Source organism: Pempheris klunzingeri, chromosome 16, assembly GCF_042242105.1.
Source record: "Pempheris klunzingeri isolate RE-2024b chromosome 16, fPemKlu1.hap1, whole genome shotgun sequence".
Taxonomy (NCBI): Eukaryota; Metazoa; Chordata; class Actinopteri; order Acropomatiformes; family Pempheridae; genus Pempheris; species Pempheris klunzingeri.
The window spans coordinates 4,266,377-4,289,987 of NC_092027.1; the positions used below are offsets into that span (position 1 = coordinate 4,266,377).

Genomic DNA, 23,611 nt, shown 5'->3' on the forward strand with positions numbered 1-23,611 from the left:
CTGGCGTGTTGTCATGGATACACTGTTTCCACCGGTAGAATTAGCGCAGTAAAGCGTTGAGGCCTGAGCTGATTACCGGGGCGCGTTTTTATTTCTCTCTCCCCTCTCACATCCCTCGCGCTGCTGCTAACAGCCACCTGCCTCTGTAGCGTAACGTTTCCTCCGCCATACATTTTTAAAAACACCTAGAGCCACAGCGAGCCCAGAAACAAACACAGGCAGAAGGCAGCGGAGGCCCCACGGCTGAGATCTCTCCTAAATATAGCCCTGCTCAAGTGCAGCTGCATTAGCATTACAAGTTTCATTACTGCTCTCTGTGAGTACATCTGCAGCCTTCAGTGAAGAAGATTAGAGCTCAGATGTAGCTGAAGCCCCATCTTGTTACACAGATCAGGAGCTGTATTATTGCGTTTGCACCCACAGGAGAAATTATATGGAAAGTTCTCCAGTGGTAGTAATGTGTAGTCATAGGAAAGGCGCATATGTACGGGTCAGTAGTGTCATTTTGCCGCCGTAAAGCATGACGACAGCCGTTCACCCCATCGGGCATGTTTCTTTATCACTGTTGCTTCTTGCTAGTCGTCACTGTCGGGGCTTTAAGTAAACCCATGGAGACGGATGGATGTCTGAGCAGTGTTTCTGTCTCTGATCTGTTTCACAACTCACCACCGTCAGCGCTGTACTGGAATATAGTTGCCTCGCCTCTCCAAGGTGTCGGCAGGTCCTCTAAAAAGTTTAAGGAATCTCAGGTCAGATTTTGTTTAGCTCCTTAAAAGATGAGGCTGGTGTTTTTCCCATTTGTTCCCTCTGAAGTATATTTTAAAAATGCCACCAGTGTATAGTTTAATTTGAAAAAAAATCACCAGCATCCTAAAACAGCTGGGCACTGTAGCTTTTATCAGATGTTACTTAAATAAGAGTAAGTAGTGCATTTGTTGGCCTGTCTTCAGTGGCTGGTATTCTTGCAGGTAGGTTAGTGTACTGGATGTTGGAGAACTTAAATTACAGCACCTCAATTACAGTAAATCATCATCATCAATGTGATTTTCATAGTTTTTGGACAACAGTGGAGCTCTATGGCACAGAGTAATAAAGCAAAAAGTTTAAAAAAAAAAAGATTCTTTCTGTGTGCTGATCTGCTCAGTACATTGTTAGTTTTGGTCTTTTTATGGGATTTGTAGACAATGAAAATATAGAACATATTTATTATTTAAAAATTGTTGAAATGTCACCGATTGTCTATATTTATTAGTTTTGTTGTAATTTTAATCCTTAAATGTTCATTTTTTATATTTGTTTGTGGCAGTAGTTTGAGCACAACTGTGGGTGGAAACAGAGAAGGATGTGTACTTTGCATTTCCTCTGAGTGACATTATGACTCTCGTGTATCTTCACTGTTACAATAACACACGACAGAGTCAACACAGTGTTGCCCCTATAAACATTTCCTGTTGCACTGCTCATTCAAGTCTCTCACACAACTGTCATTTAATTGGAAACAGCCTGTTTCTGTCAGCAGAGTTTCTCTATTGTCATTATCGATTTGGTCTTAATTCTAATTCAAGATGGCACTGAAATGTCTGAAAGAGTATTAGCGTTTGCTTCAGCCTGCCAACGACCTACTGTTGACCACTGTGGTCTCACAGAGTATTCAGAACTTTTAAATCAGTTTTTACTTTCTGGTAGTCTTGCATATCCTCCTGATGGCATTTAGGTTTAATGAGAATGGAGACTTTCATTTGAACAAAGCATCTGGGTTCAGTCCCTGAAGCTGGCTGGTATCCACACTGCTCATTAAAGCTGGACCTATAGATCGGAGATATTAGCTTTTGCAGATAGATCAGCGGGGGGTCGCACAAAGTTTTGAATGTTTAGTAAATGCTTCATTTTAGCCATTCTGTCTTGAAAGTTAGGAATATGCTTGAATTAGAATATACTCCCTGAAAAGTGCTTGATTGTCAGCTCAGCCGTGTGTTTGATCTGCACAATCACTCACATGGACCAAAAATCCAAAAAGATTTCAAATGAAGCGATCCTGTCACCACATTTGTTTCGTGTCTCCTGGCGTCTCACACCAGATAATAATCCTGATAAAAACATGCACCCAAAGTTAACATGAACAGCTGGTAAAATAAATAAACTGGCAATATATATTCATTTCTGTGGGTATCAAGGGATTCTGTGAACTTTACATTTCTCAGCTGTATTTATAGCAACAAATTAGATATGATGATAAAGACTTTGAGAGTCTGGAAACTTTTGCTTTTGATACCTTGAAAGCGCTTGAATTTCTCTCCTAAAAAGTCGTTCATTCGTTGTATCAGAATAGCTGCTTGTCAGTTGATAATGAACAAGGAATTACTGTTCAGGAATGCTAAACTAGGTTTGAGGTCCACCAGAGAGGGAAGACATGTATGTTACTATGTATCTCAGTAACGATCCTTTAAAAGATATCTACTGGATCTGTATCAATATTATTTGTTTATGGTATGTGTTATATGTAAAAACAGTCTGAAACATCATTATAGATTTTTTAAAACACAAGTATCAGTATCGTTATCAGCCTTAAAAAAAATCATTATTGAATGGGCTGCACTGCTGATGTCTCCTTAAGCAAGTCATTACATCTTGTCAGTCTTCAGAGCTGCTTTAGTCTACCTAAATATGTTCTAAATATGATCTGTGGATTTTATTCATCTATTTATTAATTTAGATCTCCATTAGCTGCCGCTGGGGTAGCAGCTGCTCTTCCTCAGGTCCACACACACAAAAACATATAACGCATGTAAAAACTCTCAATAAGAACATGGTGGCTAAATAAGGAAAAAAAGCACCTATGTAACACCTATATCCAGTGTGGACCCTTAGGCAAAGTCCTTGGTGCTATTAGCCTTCCTCAGGATGAGTGGTGAGTCACAGCAGCTCAGACGGTGGACGGGTCAACAAGGTCTGCGTCAGGTGTTGGTTTACCAGGGCAACCTGATGAGAAACTGGCTACTGGAACAAAACATATATATATAAATAAAGCATATCATCAGTATTACACCTGGTCTTTCCAGCCTTTAGAAAGAATCTTGTGGCGTGTAAAACATTTAATTAAGCTTAAATTCCTCATGCAGCAGCATGAAGTGTTGCAAGTCAGTCAGTAGTAAGTAAGGAGTGTAAAGGTCACAGTGATAATAATCACGTGGAACAACTTCTTGAAGATTGTGTGTAACCAACATGCATCCATGCATCCAGGACATATTTACAGGTTCTCCGCAGTATCTGGATCTCCTTTGTAGATGAGCCATAGCTGGCGAATGGTTTGCTATAAATAGACCATTTTAATACTTTATTGTACGATTATTAATGGAAATGGAAACTGGACATTGCAGCGCTGCAGCTGAGTTCATAGCCAGTTTATTTCCACCGGGATGGACCTGTATGTGGAATACTGCAGCCAGGGGAGGAGTGGATGGTGAAATCTTTGTTATATAAATGTACAGACACTTTGAATGGTCTGCTGAGCTATTCCACTCATTCCCAAAGCTGAAATATCCCAAAATGCATTAGTGATGGCAGCACGCCTAATTGTTATATTTTACACAATGGAATAAATGTATTCCATTTTGCAAAGATTACCATTTATTATTCTACAGATGTTTTACTATAAACTATATGAATATAAAAAACTGTATTGTATGTTTTTGAAAACTCCTTAAAAATATTATGGGGAAAAAATGGTTAAAAGATCTCCAAAGTCACCAGAATTCATCCTGTGGGGACCATGAATGTCTGTAGGAATTTGCTGTTGAGATATTTCAGTCTGGACCAAAGTGGTATATTGATAAGACTGTGATACTGCTTGTAACCATATGAGCCATCTCTGCTCATCACATCGAGTTAAACTTGTGCTCTGCAGTCTGTCTTGGCTTGAAATGGTTCAGTTGAGAGTCTGAGGCTCGGCAGCGGTGTGGCAGCAGTCTAGACAGTGAGTAGTCTGGAGTCTGGAATCTCTGTGGAAAATAACAGGTTCCCTCGTCACATCACACAACACATGACCCCTCAGCTCTCATTATCCTGAGGGATGGACTGTGTGTGAGTGTGTGTTGGGGGGCAGTGTAGGTGACTAAATACACAACTCCATTCATGGTCTTCAGTCTCTGGCAGTTTCTATGAAAGTGTAGTTTTTAGTAGCGCTTTAGCTCATCGCTGGCCGACGATCACATAGGATTTCACTTGCTGCCAGAGGGCAGAGCGCTGCCTTCTGTCTACAGTCCATGATACTGAGGAGGATAAACATGATGACATTTCACTTTTTCTCTCTCTCTCTCTCTCTCTCCTCTGTCTCCCTTCGTGTTCCCACAGTTTGGACCAACGTGGAGCCTCGGTCAGTGCCAGTGTTCCCTTGGCATTCGCTCGTCCCTTTCCTGGAGCCCAGCCAATCAGGAGCGGCTGCCCAGCCTGCTGATGGCCAACAGCTTGTCAATCAGAGCAAAGGTAGCAGACGACCCCTCTCCTTTTCTGTGGACACAACATCATGAGAGAGACACAAGAGGGCTCATTTCACTGCTTGTACGGAAATAAATATGAGTGTATTTCACGAAGTGTTTCCCACAATATAACAATCCTAACAGGAAATGGTGTGTAGGACTGTGTTTCTCAAATTCACGACTGCCAAAACACTCCAGTACACAGCCAGTACAAATGTTGGTTGGACATACCAGCAGCCAAGTCGGTGTTTCCCAAAACAGTTGCGGCTGAGTTGCAAACCAGCACAGTTGGTGTTCACACCAGTACAGCTCCAGTAACATTGTTGATAACGTTGTTTATTGACTGGAGTGCTTGAATTTACTCAGAGACTAACTTTGAACTCTAATTTTAGGAACACGTTTTCTTTTTCTCAGAGCCTCACTACTTTTCTTTATCGGTCTTAGTTCAGTCTATGAAGTGTCAGCAAATAGTGGATACAATTTCAAGGTCACATCTTAAAATGCACGTTTGATCTGAACAGCAATCTAAATAATGAGGTATTTGATTGGCTAGAATATAAAGAAAAGCAGCAAACCTTCACATGTCAGAAACCAGAACCAGTGAGTTTCTGGTATTTTTGCTTGTAAAATGACTGAAATGATGAAATGAAGGAAACAGCTGATGATGACGATCTTCTCATTTCAGCTCTGCACTGTTAAATCAAAGCAGTGTGATTTTTGGTTTTGGTTTTGGAATTTCATTATTAAGTTATAATGTGTCATGTCATCCCATTGATGTCTGTAAGAAATAAGACATTTTGCCATTTTAGGATGTGGAAACAAAATAGATCACTTTAACTTGGAGGATTTGAAATTTGAAAGAAATCACCACACTGTGTAAAACCTTAAAACAAATTTTCCCGCTAAATAAATGATACCAAAACTCTAAACTAAAAAAATGTAGGCTAATCTGTATGAACCCAGTAAAAAGAAGGAAGCTCACTAAATGGCTACAAGACAAAACACTGTGTCATGTTTTGTAGTTACCAGATTTCATGACGAAATACTTCAGTAATGTACAGATGTCGTCACCAAACCCTTAAGGGAACATTTCTTCACATGCAAACAGTCTTAAACTGAAAGTATTCTTACCACTGTAAGAGATTATAACATGGCTGCAGTCAGAGCCCATATCTTAACCCATACAAGCTTTTTACTAACTGGCATTTTAAATGGCCTTTATTTTCAGAGCCTCGTTGCGGTGTGGCCCTGGTGAGCGACGGGCGGTGTGGCCCTCCAGACCTAGAGAGGGGATCGCCGTCATGCCCTCCCCCGACCAATGACAATCCTCCCACAGACAGGGGCGGGGCTGACAGCGAGACAGAGAGCGATACGGACGACCCGTGAGTAGCTGATCTTTTCCTCCTCCTTGGTTTTATCAAGACCAGAGCGCTTATCTTGGTGCTTGGTGTTTTGAATTGTAAGATGTTTTATGCAGATTTCATTTTTGGCACAAAAAGTCAGTTGTTTAGTTGACATAGCAGAATACGACGGTGCAGTGCTCAGAAGTGCATTTTGTGTTGGTTGTCTAAGTCCAGCAGCTACAGATGGCAAATACAAAGATTAGAAGAAGCACTAGAAAGATTTGATAGAGAGTAGCACAGTGACACGTTGACCACATTGTGAAATGAGACCGTTAGACACAGCCAAGACAAACGTTAGGTGTTTTTTACGTGCAGTAATTTTGTTATTCATTCACATATAAGCTCACTGACTTTATATTGTAGCACAGGTTCACTAACATACGATCTAGGACTTTGCTGTTGTGTAAATTATCATTAGATCATCATTTAACTACTCTGGATTTTTTGGGCCTTTTTGTAACGTTTTCCAAAATGATATGTATCCATTAAAAAAATATGGAGAATAGAACAAAAACAACAGTGTTCTTAAGCTAACCTTCTGTCCTTATATAACTTGTTTTGGTGCTGTATGTAAATGGTATAAACTTTATACACTGTGTTTGTTTCCTTTCTATCACTCTGGGTATGACTCAGAAGAAAGCAGATAGTAACTGTAGATTATATTAGACACAGTTTGTCGGCGTAGTTTGAATTGACGACTTTGAAACTCTCAAGAACGCTACGCTCAGAACAGGTGCACTGAAATCCTCCTCTGACAGCAAAAATTCAAAGGAAACAAACAACAACAAACAACTTTTCTACCAGCTGCATCAGTGTTTGTGTGTGTGTGTGTGTGTGTGTGTCTGGCATAGAGTTGTGCAGCCTGTGCTTGCTCATTCTGCTCAGTCTCAGGCTGCGTCTCTGCGTCTGGCTGGGTTATTGCTCTTTCAGAGTGACTCAGACGGGCTGCGTGGCTGTCTGGCTGGTAGTGTGGTTTTGAATGTCTCAGGGTCACCGCGCTCACTGTGACTGCGGCTCTAGACAGAGTCGCCATCACTGCGAGCACAAAAAGAAATGCTTCAGCAATCTCTCAGTGTTGAAGTGGTTACACTGGTTACACTGTTATCTAACTACATCTCAATGGAGACACTAAGGGCACTAATAAAAACAAAGAGCTCCGTTTATTAGCTGTTTAACTCTGCCTGTATCAATACATCCCCACTGCATTGTACAGCACCTTGTAACACCCAGGTGCAAATAGCCAGATGGCCTCTATTCGACTATTTACACCCAAGTCAGATTGATGTGGGTGTGGTAGCTGCATGGTTTAGCCACCGGGCTTTCAGCCAGGAGAATGGGGTTCAAATGCTGTGTGAGACTGACAGTATATAACATTAACTTACTTGCTAACTAATATTTTTCACTTTTCTTTTATTGTTAACAGCTCTCTGTCGCTGTTTGGTTAGGTTTAGGCACCAAAACTTGAGTAAGGTTTAGGAAAAAATCATTTGGTTTGGTTTAAAAATAGTAAGTCAAACACAAATACAGGTGGTTTGCACTGTTGCCTCACAGCAAGAAGGGTCCAGGCTTGAATCTGCTGGCCAGCTGGTTTACAGTTTGAACCTGGGGCCTTGGGGGGAACATGTTCTCCCCGTGTTTGCATGTTTTCTGGCTTCCTCCCGCAGTCCAGGTTAGGTTAACTGGTGACTCTAATTTGCCTGTAGGTGTAAAAGTGAGCGTGAATTGTTGCCTGTCTCTGTAAACAGGCGGAAACGTCACCTAGCAGAAGCCATGTTGCAGTGCTTTGCTTTGGGCCTGCTGAGAGACGTGTATCAGTCATGTACTGGAGTTGCCAGTAATAGTTTGCTGAAGATGTTCAGGCACCCTCCTGTCACCACATCATCACATTTCCCATGATGGTTCCTGATGTTCCCCGCTACAAAGAAAGCTTTTACACCACCCACATGTTCACCCAAACGCCTGTAAACAAGCACACAAACAGCACATCTGACCCAATCCCGACCAAACTCACATCACCCCACTCTACCCGACACCGAATGATTGCTCTGGTAATTGTGTCTCCTCTTCCTCTGCTTAATTTCTGCCTTCATGGACATTGTGTGTGTAACTCTTTTGCCTTTTCCATTTATGTAATATTTGCTCTATTACGTGTTTGCTGTATTTAATCAAAGTGCTTTAGTAAAACTAGACAAGATGGCACAAAAGCGCCACAGTCACGTAGTCACGGCTTGACACTGAGGTCACTCTCTAACAGAGAGTCAGACTTCTGTCTGCCGGCTCACAGTTTCAAAAGACTTTTCATGTGGTCAGAACTGTTATGCTCACAATTTAAACAGTTTTCTTGTCAGCTGTGCCAAGAAAACATTAATTCAGGTTTATTTATCAGACAGTTTTGCTCTATTGCTAATAGTTGGGAAGTTTGTGGTGTATGTTTTATGAAAGTTGCACAAAACCTGTGAAAAGCGGACTTTGTAGCTACTGATTGGCTGAGTGTTTGTGTTTGGGAGATACCGGCTTATTTTGTCGACCATCTTCCTTTTTCAGTATCTGTCTTGATTTCTGTTTTATTATTCATGTTCTGTTTTTCACTCTAGTGTCATCACTAATATAAACTTTGCTATCATTGAAATGATGAAAAGAATTTGTAGTCTGTTTCTCCAGCGGCTGTTAACACAGTAGTAATTCAAACTTAAACTGGTTTGTGACAACGTTTTTATTTGCTTTTTTTATTTACTCTGTGTCTGGTCTGGTCTTTTCCTGGAAACACTCCAGTAACTCACAGGAAAAGTGCAATTTAGTAGATCTAGAAACAGCAGTTTTTGTGTAATAAACTGGATAAATACTCAGTAGTTAACATGTACATGATAACAACCCAGGCTGAGCGCAGTAACAGTAAATGAAAGGACAAAGAAGGTCAGGAAGACAAAGGGAAAGCACACGTCGTAAACTAAAAACAACAGAAAAATAGAGTAGGATCGAATTATCAGTAGACTCCCCACTCTTTCACTGTACACTCAATATGAGGAGCACGTTGTCCTGAAGTCCTGCCTAAATCCTTCAGCTGTGTTACTCTCCTTAAAGTCCCTCACAATGAGGAGTCTCCCTCGATTTCCTGTCTCTTGTGGACTCACAGTTTCACTTTTTCTCTGTGTGTGAATGCAGGTTCTCTCCGGGTGTGGCCAGCGATCCGGCGCCCTCCACTGGCCCTATTAAGAGACGTACACAGTCCCTCAGCGCCCTGCCCAAGGACGGAGACAGGAAGGTCAGTCCAAGCTGCAGACAGACAGTCAATCAGTAGAAAAGGCAAAAAGATGCAAAAAAACGGGAAAGATCAATGCTTATTAAATGTCACCCTATCACCTGAATCTTTTGTCTTCTTCCAAACCCCAAACAGAGGGAGAAGGACCACATCCGCCGTCCCATGAATGCTTTCATGATCTTCAGTAAACGCCACCGGGCCCTGGTGCACCAGCGACATCCCAACCAGGACAACCGGACAGTCAGTAAGATCCTGGGGGAGTGGTGGTACGCCCTGGGGCCCAACGAGAAGCAGCAGTACCACGATCTGGCCTTCCAGGTGGAGATGCTCTCTGAAATTCTTCAAGTGGCTTTATTCCTACATTCCTTCATTTTACAGTAGTGATTCTTCAGTCAGCATATAAGTGTTTAATGTTGTGACACCCAGATACACAAATAGCAGCTTGTCTGAAATTAGGTGATAAAAAACAGTTTTTAATGAGCAGTGAAAAGCATCATGGAGCACCACAGAAACTCAGACTGCTTCACCAGAAAATTAAAGACTCTGTCCTCCTCCTCCAGGTGAAAGAGGCCCACTTCAGAGCCCACCCCGACTGGAAGTGGTGCAACAAGGACCGCAGGAAGTCGCTGTCAGAGGGCCGTGGGACGCCGAAGGAGCAACGGGAGAGAAGCATGTCAGAGAGCATAGGTCTGTATGTGCTGATGAGCACTGATAAGCATTTCTAAGCCAATGTAAAAAAAAATCTTCTTAGATGAAAACCTGGTTTTGCACCGTAATTCTAATGGTTTTGGTTTTAGTCGCACATTGCAGGCATTTTTCTGATGCGTTTGTGTGGATTTTAAGGAACTGGTTCTAGGTTTTGTTCATCTGTTCCACCGTGATATTTTAGCTTTCTCCTCTCCTCCCCAGATCCCCATCCAGAGTCCCAGGTGCTGGAGGGGAAAGGAGGAGGCTCGGGCTGGCCAGGGGGATCGGAGCGTCGAGGGGGGCTGCTTTTGGGGCAGCACCCCCGTCCCCGAGCCTTTTCCCAGAGTGCCGTGCACACCCTGGAGCTGAGGGAGAGAGAGAGAGACCAGGAGAAGGTAGGAGGTTGTTAATCTGTAGCTCAAAGGCAGAAAACAGACTCGGGAGGTTTAAGAATGTGAAGCAAACTGTTCACACATCACTGACTAGTTTAATCCTAAAGCTTGAGGAAATTATGATCATATTTCAGAGTATCATTCAAGCGCTTTTAACAAATATGCTGCATCTAAGAGACCAAAGAAATAAGTAAAACGGCAAAATGCAGAATGTAAAAGCAAAAGACTGAAGTAATTCCTAAAACACAACAGCACCTACGCACCAACATGCGTGTGTGTGTATTCACAGCCAGCAGACGTGTGTCCTTCGTACTGCAGAGCGCTCGGGTTGAACTCTACAACTGAAAGCAAGCTGTTCAAAAACAGTTCAAATGGACTCTCTTTGTTCTTTGTGTGAGGGCTTGAGTTATTGCTGCTGAAAACCAACTGAAAGCTCTGGGGAAGCTCAGCCTCCAACTTCAAAGGTTTCACATTCTACTTTTTTTAGTGCCTTTGAAGGTATGAGACTGGTGTTTGCTGCTTCGCTCCTAATCACAAAGGAATAGGCCTGCATGTTAGCCCTTTTGTTTTGAAGGCATTCGTTTAATGCTGGCGGCAAAACCATATATGTATGCATGCTTTGATAATAGTTACATTAGTTCTGTCTGAAGCGTTGTTCTGAACTACTTCAGGTTTTTCTTTTTAGTTTTAAGTTTATAATAGGTGTCCTTCATAAAAAAAAATCTTGTCTGCAACAACGACCTAGACATTTTTATTTTAAGAATCATAAAACTGTTTTCTTCTTCTCTCCGCTGTCTCAGGAGGACGGGGGGAGTCTGTTTCGCCACCGACCCCTGCCTCAGTCTCTGTACGAGGCTGCGGTCAGTGAGGATGTGACCAGCGACGAGGAGCGCATGGTCATCTGTGAGGAAGAGGGGGACGATGATGTCCTCGGTGAGTTAGATGATCACGAGTGGTCGAGTGATGGTTAGAGAGGCTGTTGCATAACCACAAAGCCGTAGTTTCAGTTCCTACAACGATCAGTGTGTGTGACACTAAACTTCTTAGTCATGATGACAATGTCAGCAAAACACCTAAAGCTAAAAAAAGTAACTGTGTCATCTGGTTAGTCCTTGCCTCAGACCCAGACTATTGATTCCAAGTGTTCAAACAGCTATAACAATAGCACAAAGTTTGCTTTTTGATGGTGATGATGGTGGTTTGAAAGCAGCCTTTCTAGTTTTTAGAATCACTTCCAGGGAGTAACTGAAAGTAAATTGTGTGTTTAGTTCCCTTTGCTAAAGCACTAACTTCTGATATCTGTGCCCCACCCTCAGAGGATTCCTGCCCTGAAGGCTCCATTGATCTCAAGTGTAAAGAGAGAGTGACGGACAGTGACGAGGACGAAGCAGATGGACAGGTACCTGCAGAGATAACTTCACTTTGGACTAGATTTTACTACCATGTCTCTCTCCCTTCCCATTTGTACTGGACATGTACAATATGAAAGAAATGTTGATTTATTTATTTTTTAAATCATTCTCTACTTGTTTCTGGTTGGTTTATAGTCTCTGTGTCAAAGGTATCAGATTTAGTAAAAAGCTGCACTGAAAAAACACATTATTTTTGCTAAAAGCTGAATCCGTCTCTCCTTCAGCAATGTGATTCTGCATGTAAGGCGTCATACTGTTGGTGGTTTAATTTAAGCTTTTTGTTTCTCAAGTCCTTTATTCCCATCAAGCATTAAAAACCCACAGATTTTCCAGACTTACTGTAAGTTGAGAAACCTGTGAGCTCGTAGTAACTTTCCCGCTTTTGATCTCTCCCTCTCTCCACCTCTCCGTCTCTCTCTCCCCTCCAGCATGGCTTCCAGCCAGTGGCTCGCTCCTCTTCCTCTCCCTCCAACCCTCACTGCGACTCCACCTCAGCTAAAGGGAATGGAGGAGGAGGAGGAGGAGGAGGGGGAGGAGAGGGAGGTGGCGAAGAGGGGTCTGAGAGGAAGAGAAGGAGAGGGGCCGATGGAGGAGAGGAAGGGAGCGAGGGAGGATCCAAAAGAGAAGAAGAAGCAGCAGGTGGAGGAGAGGGAGGTGGGCAGGGTGTCTCCTCTCTGTCCATCGCAGGCTCACCATCCAGCACCCAGGCTCCCCTCGCTTCGGCCCAGCAGGTCCTCGGCGCCGTCCGCATGGCTCCCACTATGGTGACTAATGTGGTCCGACCCATCGCCAGCACGCCCATTCCCATCGCCAGCAAGCCCGTGGAAGGAGCCATCACCCTCAGCTCCCTGCCCCAGGACAAGAAAGCCACTCTCCTGATTGGAGGAGGCGGACCTCAGCAGCTGCCAATCACCGCAGGGGGTGGGTACCTGTCCTCATCCTCCTCCCCCGGTCCAGTCAGTGTAACTCCTTTGGAGGGGTTCACTAGCCTAGTTGTGGGAGGGTCCTTTCCTGCAGCCCAACCTGTGCAGCTCCTCACCCCGCCACACGCACAGCCCCCCCTACCTGTCCTCCAGCCCCAGCTCCACCCCACTGCCACCATCTCCTCTCTCACACCTCCCGCCGGCCCCAAGCCGCTAGCGCAGGTCCAGTACATCCTGCCCTCCGAGAGCCCCTCCTCCCCTCAACTCACCCACCAGCAAATTCTCTCCCTGCCCACCAATGCCGCCCTGGCCAATGGCGTGCACTCGGGGGCGGGAATCAGAGTTGCGCCAGTCAGCCCCGGGACCAGAGGTGAGACGGAGAGCAACGATTGGCTGACAAAAAAGAACAAATCAGAGTCTTAGTGTTTTCATTGGTCCTCTGAAAGCTGAAAAATGTCTTTCTTTCATTTTTCTTTTTAGTTCTCTTCCCTTATTCCTTAATAATCATCTCCACGGGAAGCACTGAAAATAGAGTTGATTGGCTTACGTAAACCAGGGATGAATGATTGACGGGACAAACACTGTTGACACGAGCATGAGTGCCCGCCGCCCACCCATGCTTTAATCACTCTCTATTCATAACAGTCAGAAGCAACAGAACATTATTCCACCTTGTAATAAGCAAGAAATTTCACTATTATCAGTAACTAAAATGTCCTCGCTGTCTCAGTGTGTCTCCACCCACCCGTCGCTCCTGTGCTGTCTTCACCTTCCCTCTTCTGGCTCGATTCATCTGTTCCTCACGCTGAGTGTTATAATTCTGTCTCTCTCTCTCTCTGTCTGTCTGTCTGTCTGTCTCTCTCTCTCACTCATTAGTCCAAGCCCAGTCGCCTGTCTTGCAGAGCAAGATGTTGGTTCCCATGGCAACAGTGAGAACAGGGTCTACTCCTCCTCATCCCTCCATTTCCCTGGTCGCTCCGCCTCTTCCTGTGCAGAACGGTCCCGCGACAGGAAACAAGGTAAGAACATCAACACGGTAACGGAAACAAGTGTCAGCAGCGTCGGAGACAAACAGACTCCAGCGTGTCTGCTGACAGATGAGGAGGGAGTTCACTCATTAAAACTAGACGGGGACGACACATGTTTCAAGTAGACTACAGACGAGACGGTCGCCATGGTGAAAAGATCTTTGGGGGGAAATCTGCTGTGAGCTCAGATTTTACACTCGCACACTGTGATGAAAACTGTACAGTTTAGTGCTGATCAGTCACTGGATGGAAAATTAATTGATACTCGATTTGTTTAAGTCACTCATTAATGAAAAATACAAAATATCATCATTATAAATGGAGTAGTTTGGGTCTTTTGGACTGTTTGGCAGACAAATGTAATCATTATTTCTTCACTACTTTCACTATTTTTCACTGCTATGATTAATGATTGCCGTGCTGCATTTTATTCAGAAGAGATCAGCTGCTTCAACAAAGTGCTGGAACTGTTCTGAGGACCATAAAATCACATTTGATATTTATAGTTTGATACAAAACAAATAAATGATTAAATATCAGCAGCGTGTTCTCTGGGTTTATTTGTTTATTTGTGTTTTCCTGCCCCCCTAAGATCATCCAGATCGCTCCCATGCCCGTGGTCCAGACCAACGTTCATCCCAGTGGCGCAGCAGCAGTGCATCCTGGGAGCCCCTTTCCTGTTTCCGTGGCAACTGTGATGGCTCCCGGTGCTGCGCCCCCACAGACCGTTCTCCTGACCTCTCCACCCACCAGGTCACTCACACAGGCCGAACACCTGAGAGATTTTCCTCATGATTTTCTTCAGTCACTTGAGCTTCAGCTGCTCAGAGATACTTTAGATCAACAGCATTAAAGACACTGATGGATTTCGATTTTAGCCCGGTCACAACGTTAATGGTACATTGTAAAGTCAAAGCTTTGAACACATTCTAAGGGATGTGAACTATGATACTAACTGTAAGCTTTAAAAGCACCTTTCTCAAGCTTCAACAAGTTTACTGAAATTGAAAAATTGTTTTCTTTACAGTTGAAACTTCGAAACTGAAATTTGTTTATTGACAGAAAATTAACACACACAAAATTCCATATTTGCCATATTTTTAAGACTTTTTTAAGGAAAAATGCCCAAAATGTGCTGTTTTTTTCAGGATAAGATGCTTGAGATGTGTCTGTAGAGCTGTTGTGTCATCTATAATTCGTCTTTTTTAAATATGTCTGTTATTATAAATGAGTCATAGAGGTTAGTCAGCTGCTCAGGTCATTATTGACTTTTGTCGTTTGTAATAACGTTCAGCTTTTACACTCATGACTCTTCCGTCCTTTAGGATCACATATGTCCAGTCCGGCCTAGGAGTTACCACGGCAACACCCCAGCAAGCCACACCCGCACCAGGCCCTGCGTACCTCCCATCATCTCTGGCAACGCTGGGCTTCACTGCCATCGCCCCGACCGGTCAAACCCTGGTTCAGTCGATCGTAGGTCAACCGCCACTATTGTCTCCGGCCCCGCCCCTGAGCTGTCAATCACAGACGCCTCCCATTCAGGCCTCGGGAACCGCGGGTCGACAGGTAAAGAGGACTTTAAAACTGAACTGTGTCTGTGTGATCGTGAAGAAAATTAGAAAACTGAAACATTAATAGTGTTCTACCTTTTTATCAGTTTTTATTTTCCCAGTTCTTTTGAGTTTTAGTTTTCCTTTACAGTACGTGTACTACAGATTTAATTTGCCTGATTTCACAAAATGCCCATGTTTATGAATGGTAAATTAATCAAAAGTGTTTTGCAAGTATGCATGCTTTTAAAAAAGTAGCTGCATTTAGTCAGAAGAGGCAGGAGCACATGCAGCTCCAGAGGCAGCGGGATGAAAGGTGCTCGATGGGAAATTAGTATAAACAAAGGAGAAGATATTGGCAGCCTCTACACAATAGGTTACGTAGTGTGGCACTGCTTTTAAAATCTGGTAGGAGTTAATAAATTGAACTTCCACTTTATTTACTGCGTTGTTTCTTGTTTAGCTTCTCATGACATGTTCACTGTTATGTTAAACGAGGGAGTGGACCCAAATGCAGCATCGGGCTCAGGAGCTGGAATCAGTTCAAAGAGAGATTTATTGCAGGGAAGATAGAGTGGGGAATGGATGAGAGGCTGGAGCAGGGGAGCTAAGCTGGAGAGGCAAGGAAGGCAGATGAGGGGATGAGCATGGCTGGTGTATTAGCTGGCGAGGCAGGCAGACAAGCCTTCAGGTGAAAGCGGCGAGTATGATTCTGAAGGCACAGGGAGAACAGTCCAAAAGATAAGGATACACAATTTGGAGAGCAGCCTAGCGCGAACACTACACACAGAGCATGAAACAGCAATCTGATGAAGAGCAAGTGAAGCGCTGGAGTAGATATACTTCAGGTTAATTAAATGATTGGTAGTAGGTGTAACTGGGAGCACCAGAACTAGCGGCATAGTCGTGACAATCACCTCCTGTCCTTCCTCCACAAAACAGACAAACAAAGGTGAAACCAGAAAATCATCTGGTTTTCCACCAGAAATAACCCACAAAGTCTCTTATTTACTGACACGCTTGCTTTGCTATCGTCTTCTTAAGGTACTAACTGCTATCTACCCTGCGCCGACCGTCGCACTGGCTACTGGCGTGGTCTCTGTGACATCCATGCCGCCCGCAGTGGCCGCCCCAGCCCAGGACGTGATCAGCCCCTCCTCTCCGTTGGCGACGGGGGTACAGGGCTCAGCGGTGGAGACATCTCAGCCTAACGTGGCGGCGGAGGTGGAGCTGAAGGTGGAGGTGAAGAGGGAGATCCAGCCGGATGGTGAGACTGAGGAAGGAGGACAGGGGTTTCCGGGCTGTGCTGCCAGCTCCTTCCTGACCACCTGCATGAGTAACACAGCAGGTAAAGCTCCTCTGGTTTGACTGCTTTGGTTTTAAAATTCAGATTCTTGCTGTTGGGTAAACGTTAGCTTAACTTATCGTTGAGTGTGTAGCCTTAAAATCCTCTTGAGTTTCATCTCTTTTTGCTCTAACGTCCAAACAAATTCTTTACATCAACATATGAACCCTTCGCTCTCCAATTTCAGTTTCAAGGTTAAGAGGGTGGTGTTGCAGAATCATCAGATATTTTCTAAAAATGTAGGCATAAAAACGATCCATATTGTTGCCGAATCAGTCTGTTTTTCAGTGAATGCTTTCCTGATTAAAATCTTAGAGAGAAACTAAGCTTGCAGGATTGAGGGTGTCGTTGTGACTCATGCGAAGTGTGCAGATGAGGTTAGATACAGTAATTTAAGTGAAGTTCATAATCATCTTTATCTGCACCAGTAAAAAAAGAGGAGGACGTTGGTCTGTACATCAAAGAGGAAAATCTGAGGGACGGACACAGCAGGGAGACACGAGGCGAGATGGACAGAGAGCGAGGGATGAAGGAGAACAGTGAAAAGAAGGGAGGCAGAGAGACGGACAGAGACGACCACAACATGAGCGACAGCAGCAAAGAGGTGAGAGAGGCTCCACGTCATCCATTCAGCCGGCTCTCTCATCCAGCCGCACAGTTGGGGATCTGTAGAGGCCTGTTCAACCCTCTCTCACTCTCTACCCAGGCTGGACCTCGTTCCCCTCCTCCACCACCCTCAGGTTTGGACCTCCCTCCCCCTCCACCTGCGGAGAGAGAGCCCCCCTCCTCCTCAAAGAAGACCAAGTTCCGACCCCCACCGCTCAAAAAGACACCTGACTCCCTCGACAAGTAAGTAGGACGATTTCTGAGCTAGAAGGGCACGAATCATTAAGTGAACTTCACACGAGTTACGTTTAATTTAATCAAACATGTCTGAGTGGGTTCAGTGTCTGAAAGAAGTGTCAGAATTGGCAAAATGACATGAAATTGCTGCCCAGTGAATGAGGAATTGAAACTGACTTGGTCTTGTCTTTTATCAAGGCCCAGAGTCATTCCCGGCAATCAGACTTTAGTTTTGGCTCTCATGGATTCAGCGCCAAAGCAAAATAAAACAACTCTGCCCGGTCCTTCTGGCTTTCTGGCCGTCGTGAGACAATGTTCTCTCCATTTTAACAGTTTACATTTTCTCAAGCTGAGAGAGCTCATGTAACAGTAGCCGATCTTCTGTAATTATGTCGTGAAGCAGCTTGAAGATGAGCTACAGCGCCCTGGAGGGGACTCCATTTGTTGACTTTGTTTAACACTGATTTTCACACATAGTGGCATCTAGCTCCATTTTTAGTCTGTGACCAAACCTCCAACTTCATAAAATGATGGTGGAAACTCTTGTGTACTGAATGTGAGTGGGCAGAGTGCTCACCCTTTATGTTCTTTATTTAGACGGTAGGAGAGTGGTGCTGAAGCCACAGAGGAGAGAGAGAAAGCCCTGGCAGAGCTCAGCCCTGAGGCATGAGGAATGTGCATGCATTCAGAGGCCATCCCGCCAGATTTTAACCTCTGGTTTACTGGACTGGGGACTGACCACTGTGCTCTCTGTTTGCAGGGTCTTGTCGGAGACCTACTTTGAGGAGCGTTTTGCTGAGCTTCCAGAGTTTAACCCAGAGGAGGTCCTTCCTTCGCCCACTCTGCAGAGTCTGGCCACCTCACCAAGAGCCATCCTGGGGAGCTACCGCAGGAAGAGACGCAACTCCACCGGTGAGAAACGGAGAGAGAGATACTTAGACACCTAATACCTAAAGTGATATCTTGTTTGTAATCAACACTTTTTGTCTCATTCTCATTTTGTATATCTTCTATCTGGTTTTGACCTCCATGTCTCCCATTCTTTGATGTTTTTATTAACGTGCCCTATTCTGTTTGCTCCCTTTCTTCTTTTGCTCTTTCTCCTCTACTGGCCTTTCATCACTCCCTACTATCACTGTTCTATGTGTCCCTTTTCCTCCATATTGCCTTTCTTCATCCGTCCTTAACATGTTTCTAGACCTGGAGCTGACAGCAGAGGACCCCAGCTCCCCGAGGAGAAAGACCCGCCGTCTCTCCAGCTGCAGCTCGGAGCCCAACACCCCCAAGAGCGCCGCCAAGTGCGAGGGAGACATCTTCACCTTCGACAGAGCAGGTACGACGGGCACGTCAGGCTCCAACAGCTGCAGAACTGCTCCAAAAGGTGTATCGAAAGTGATCTGATGTTTTCCTCGTTCAACCAGGTACGGAAGGAGAGGATCTTCTAGGAGATTTGGACCGGGTTCCCTACTCATCTCTGCGTAGAACTCTGGATCAGCGCCGGGCCCTGGTCATGCAGCTGTTTCAGGAACATGGCTTCTTTCCCTCAGGTAAGCCTCCAGCAGATAGTTCATGAGTGCAGATTTATGATTTTCTGCCCAAATTAAGTGAATACCACTAAGTTGTAGTTGTAACAAGTTAAGACTTGTTGTCACTGGTGTAATTATTGTAAGCAGCAGTTTTACTATTGATGATTCATTGTTTTGGGCAGCACGGTGGTGCAGCGGTTAGCACTGCTGCCTCACAGCAAGAAGGTTCCAGGTTCAAACCTTTGTGGTCTGAACCTTTAACCTTTCTGTGTGTTTGCATGTTCTCTGGGTGCTCCGGCTTCCTCCCACAGTCCAAAGACATGCAGGTTAATTGGTGATGTGAATGTGAATGTTTTTCTGTCTCTACGTGTCTGCCCTGTGAGTGACTGGTGACTAGTTTAGGACTAGTATATAGACTAGCAGGAAGAATTGTTGCTACCTCGATAGCAGATAGTGAGGATCAAAATAAATAGATGAATGGATGAATGAATGAATAAGTAAGTAAATATCTAGACTCTGTATCCTTTTTCCCTTTTCTCTCCTCAGTTTATTTAGTTATTGCTTAACATATTGAATGTCAGATTGATACTGATTGATCAGATTGATACTAGAGTCCCTTTAGAGAATATCACACAGGATATATGGTAATATTTAATACCAAACTGCTCCCTGTTTTCACTCTTCCCTCCTGTTTTTCTCGTCCTCTCCAGCTCAGGCCACCGCTGCCTTCCAGGCTCGCTACTCAGACACCTTCCCCACCAAGGTGTGCCTGCAGCTGAAGATCCGCGAAGTCCGTCAGAAGATCATGCAGACGGCCACGCCCGGATCCCTCGAGCTTGGAGGGCTGGCTGAAGCCAACCCCGCCCCATCCCACAGCTCCTCTTTCAATCAATCAACCCGGGAGGACGGAGGGGCGGAGCAGCAAGGAGACAAAGGCCGGAGCCCTGAGGAGCCGAAAAGTGAAGGATCGTAAGCTGGAGAGGATGACAAAGTGGGAAAATCAAGGAAAAGAGGAAAAGAGAGAGGAGTGTGTCATCCCCGCAGAATGTTCTTTTATGTGTTGAACCAGTACTATGAATGGCTCCAGCGGGATCTGTTCTACTGGCACTAATCTCCACCAGACCTGGGCACAAACACATTTGAGTATGGTCACAAATATTCAAACTACTCAAGGCGCGCTTGATTTGTTTAATCAGACGTTCAAAAAAAAGCCTCAAATATGGACGAATCACATGCAAGTCCTGATGAGTCAAGTGCTTCTTGTAGTATTGTTTTTCCTTTTTTTCCCCAAGTATCCAGAATATTTCAGTTAACACTTTGCCCAGGTCTGCTCTCAGCACATTTGTACAGTAGTTTGTAGTTTGACACACAAACTCTGTGGTACGCACTCTCTATCTCTCTGGCGCACACACACGAACACACACACAAACCATGGTGCATATGTAATCTCCAGCATGCACGTGATCCCACATACACACACACACACACACACAAGCGCACACACACCCTTACCAAATCAGACTGTTACTCTTGGTTGGCAGTCCCCAGGAGCCGCCACCAAGGACCATGACACACAAAGGCACTTTGTCACTTATTGTGCAGATGCAGTTTGCTGTTGCCAGCCAGCCAGCCAGCCCTCAGATGCCATTGACTTGACCTCCTTCTCGCCCTTCCACTCCTCAGCACAGTGGTCGGGACACAAACACAACCCCAACGACCTCCACTAATATTCCACAGCCCCTCGATGCTGCAAGACAGACAGCACACACACACATACATATACAGTACACACACACACACACAGACACTCACAGTGCACGGACACATCTGTGCAGTGTGAGCACTCGCACACAAACACAGTCAACCCTGGTCTGACCAAGCCATCGGCCTGCACAGTTTTTAGTGATTGTAGTGAGAAGAGAAACTGAAAGCATGAAATCTATTCGCTCCTGAAAAACAAAAAGAAGGCAGGAGCTGGGATGTAGTGTGACCAATCTTTGCACCTTCAGTTATTGCCATTATGAAAGACTGAGTCCTCATTGGCGGGAGCTGATTATATATGTCTGTATGTCTGTTGGGGTCCCCTCCCCAAAACCTGTGTGGACAGGCACCTGTAAGAGATTATGTAAAGAGACTATTGGTTGTGAGGCTTTGAAGAAGCAAGTTCGACACTGACCGGCTCCCAACAGAGCGCAGAGAAAAGGCAGAAGAAGAAACTGGATGATGTTCATTGGACAGAAGATTCATACTCCAACTATAGGACGACCGATAATAATAGCGAATAAGGACAACAACAACTTGACAAGCTTACAAACAGAGAGAAAGAGTAGAATTTTAACCAAACTTCTCTGAATCTCCCAGTGGATATAATGTTGCTTTCTCTCGTTATCGTTGCCGTGGAAATAACCAGTTTTACCGTGGCCTGTTTTTCTCTCGTGGCTCTATTGTGTTTCTTCTCCAGCATAAAAAAAAATCACAACAAAAAAAAAAAAACTTTGGACAAAGAGGGGGACAAAATCAGTGTGTGGCCCCCTACTTTTAAATGTACCTGGGGCGGTTCTCACCCCCTCGCCACCACCCCCTTCCCTCCCTCCTCTACGATTTCTCACCAGACACAGATGTGGGGGAGCAGGGGCGTTTGTTGTTTTGTAAAACGCAGAAATCAGGTGTTTGCACAATTTGTGCGGCCCCTCTCGTTTGGGACCGCCGCAAGTAAAATCAGGAAAGTATTGTTTTTAGAGATTGTTTTAGTAGAAAAAATAATAACCTTGTTCCATATGTTATCAACCACCTTTTTCCTCCCTTTGACCTCCCTGCTTTTCCCCTCCTTTCAACCCATTTCTCCTCCCTTCTTTACCTCCCTCCTCACCCGTCTCTCCCTTGACCCCTCAAGTGTTGTTAGAAAGTGCCCTTAAGCACTGGTCCCGGGTCAAGCGCTATGTAGCTCAGGATGGCTCTGGTTAGGGTTAGTTCAGGGAAAGAAGATCCTAGACCAGCCCTGGAGGGCAGTCTCTGGAGCCCTCCCCTCTCCCCTCTCTTCTCGACACTTTATCCTTTCCCGTCAAATGGTGCAATAGGACATTTATTTTCTTGAACGTGGGTGGGTTATTTTGTTTTTCGGGGGAAGGCTCTGTGCCATAGATATTAAATCCAGTGCAGTCAGTCAGTGAGAGGAATGAGCTGTTGTGATACTATCTTTAACTATGGGATAAAACAAAACAAAAAAGAATCACACATTTGTTGTTATTGTTGAAGAGATAGAGGGTATAACTTACTAAAAGTCAAAGACAATTTTTGAATAGCACTTTTTTGGCTCTTTGCTTCCTTGGTGAAGAGTGGGGGTAGTTATTATTATGGGTATCTCTTTTATTTCTCTGTATACAGTTGGATGTGTGAAAAAATATATATACCGGTATTTCCATATATGTGCATTTAGGTCTGTGTTTGGGTGTGTGTGTATGTTTTGGCACATGCAGGTAGCGTGTTAACACAACCAACCTCTTGTTCTTTCTCCACACAGCAACATTATCAATAGTATATTTTTCATTGTATTCTACATTCTATATTCTACTCTAGAGACAGTATTTTTATAGTCATCATGACTATTTTGTCCGCCATCTTGACTGTTATCAAACCCAGTTGATTCAGGATATATATGAAATATATATTCAGGATATATAATATATAAATATATATAAATACACACAGATAATAGAGGACTATCAATCCACTTCTCTTTGGGGTTAGGGCTGTAAAAGTGTCCATCTGCATGCATGTGCAATCACATGCACACGTGCACACACCCACACAGACATATGTGCATACACACACATGTATGCGTGTACACTGTATGATTGTGCTTAAAAATAAACTGTCCTTACTTTGGAGAAGGAATTTTAGGATGAGCGAGGTGAGTGTTATCTCATAAGCAGGCATGTTGACCATGTGCAATATTTCTAAACAACAACAAAAAAACTAAATATTGAAAATATTAAAGATCTAACACAACGACTTATGTGCTTGAATTTATTTCACATCACTGAGCTTCTATTGGGTTTTATGCCTTATTTATCGGTCAGCATACAAAAGATGTCTGATGACTTTGATGCTTCTCTCTGCTTTGACTTTGCTCTGGAGAGAGAGAGACATGAGAGAATAGCTGATGCAGATTCATGCTCACTTGAACAAATTTGGCTGTAGGTTAATGAACAGGATCTACAGATGCTGCCACCTTGACCCACCAGGCAAGTCCCCCCAAATCCCTGGAACATACAGTGTGTACTTCTCCAGCTGGCCTTTATAAAGTATCTCAGTGTTAAGAGTGCTTATTGGATTAGAGCAGCCTTTCAGATTCAGGTCATATTGGGCCAGAGGTGGGTTAAGGTAAGGGGACCTGGTTAGAGCGCCTTCTGTGTTGAGGAAAACACTCTGTGGGGAGCTGGAGATGAATTATAACAGCCTGTCACTTCAATCCTACAAATAAACTCAGAGGCCTTTAGCACAAGATGTTTAAATGGTGTTTTCCCCAAGCATGACACACCATCATATCCCTGATTATGTTAAATAAGATTATGTAAAAGCCCTTTATAGAGTGCAAATTTAGCTGAAGATTTTAAAAATACTACAATGCTGAAACTCCTAGTTTTTGAAAAAAGTATTTTGTTCCCATTTTCCTAATTATTGCCACTTTTATTATAATTTTTTGAGTACTACTGCTGGAAAACCGAGTAAAACTACTACTCAATATGTTTTAAAATAAGGTTAT

At 44.1% G+C, this 23,611-nt stretch overlaps 1 protein-coding gene across 1 annotated transcript in view; it reads left to right on the forward strand.

Moving 5' to 3' along the window:
- Nucleotides 1–22,857, forward strand: part of cica (capicua transcriptional repressor a) — a 33,087-nt gene extending 10,230 nt beyond the window's left edge. Inside the window, exons 4-22 of the mRNA XM_070847041.1 lie at nucleotides 4,351–4,482; nucleotides 5,704–5,857; nucleotides 9,041–9,140; nucleotides 9,273–9,455; nucleotides 9,698–9,824; nucleotides 10,047–10,219; nucleotides 11,017–11,149; nucleotides 11,533–11,615; nucleotides 12,057–12,921; nucleotides 13,428–13,570; nucleotides 14,172–14,332; nucleotides 14,905–15,148; nucleotides 16,177–16,480; nucleotides 16,906–17,081; nucleotides 17,184–17,326; nucleotides 18,081–18,232; nucleotides 18,519–18,653; nucleotides 18,742–18,867; nucleotides 19,557–22,857. Coding sequence (XP_070703142.1) covers nucleotides 4,351–4,482; nucleotides 5,704–5,857; nucleotides 9,041–9,140; nucleotides 9,273–9,455; nucleotides 9,698–9,824; nucleotides 10,047–10,219; nucleotides 11,017–11,149; nucleotides 11,533–11,615; nucleotides 12,057–12,921; nucleotides 13,428–13,570; nucleotides 14,172–14,332; nucleotides 14,905–15,148; nucleotides 16,177–16,480; nucleotides 16,906–17,081; nucleotides 17,184–17,326; nucleotides 18,081–18,232; nucleotides 18,519–18,653; nucleotides 18,742–18,867; nucleotides 19,557–19,819 — 3,797 coding nt within the window. The 3' untranslated portion in view covers nucleotides 19,820–22,857. The remainder of the gene's footprint in view (nucleotides 1–4,350; nucleotides 4,483–5,703; nucleotides 5,858–9,040; nucleotides 9,141–9,272; nucleotides 9,456–9,697; nucleotides 9,825–10,046; nucleotides 10,220–11,016; nucleotides 11,150–11,532; nucleotides 11,616–12,056; nucleotides 12,922–13,427; nucleotides 13,571–14,171; nucleotides 14,333–14,904; nucleotides 15,149–16,176; nucleotides 16,481–16,905; nucleotides 17,082–17,183; nucleotides 17,327–18,080; nucleotides 18,233–18,518; nucleotides 18,654–18,741; nucleotides 18,868–19,556) is intronic.
- Nucleotides 22,858–23,611: the final 754 nt, after the last annotated feature.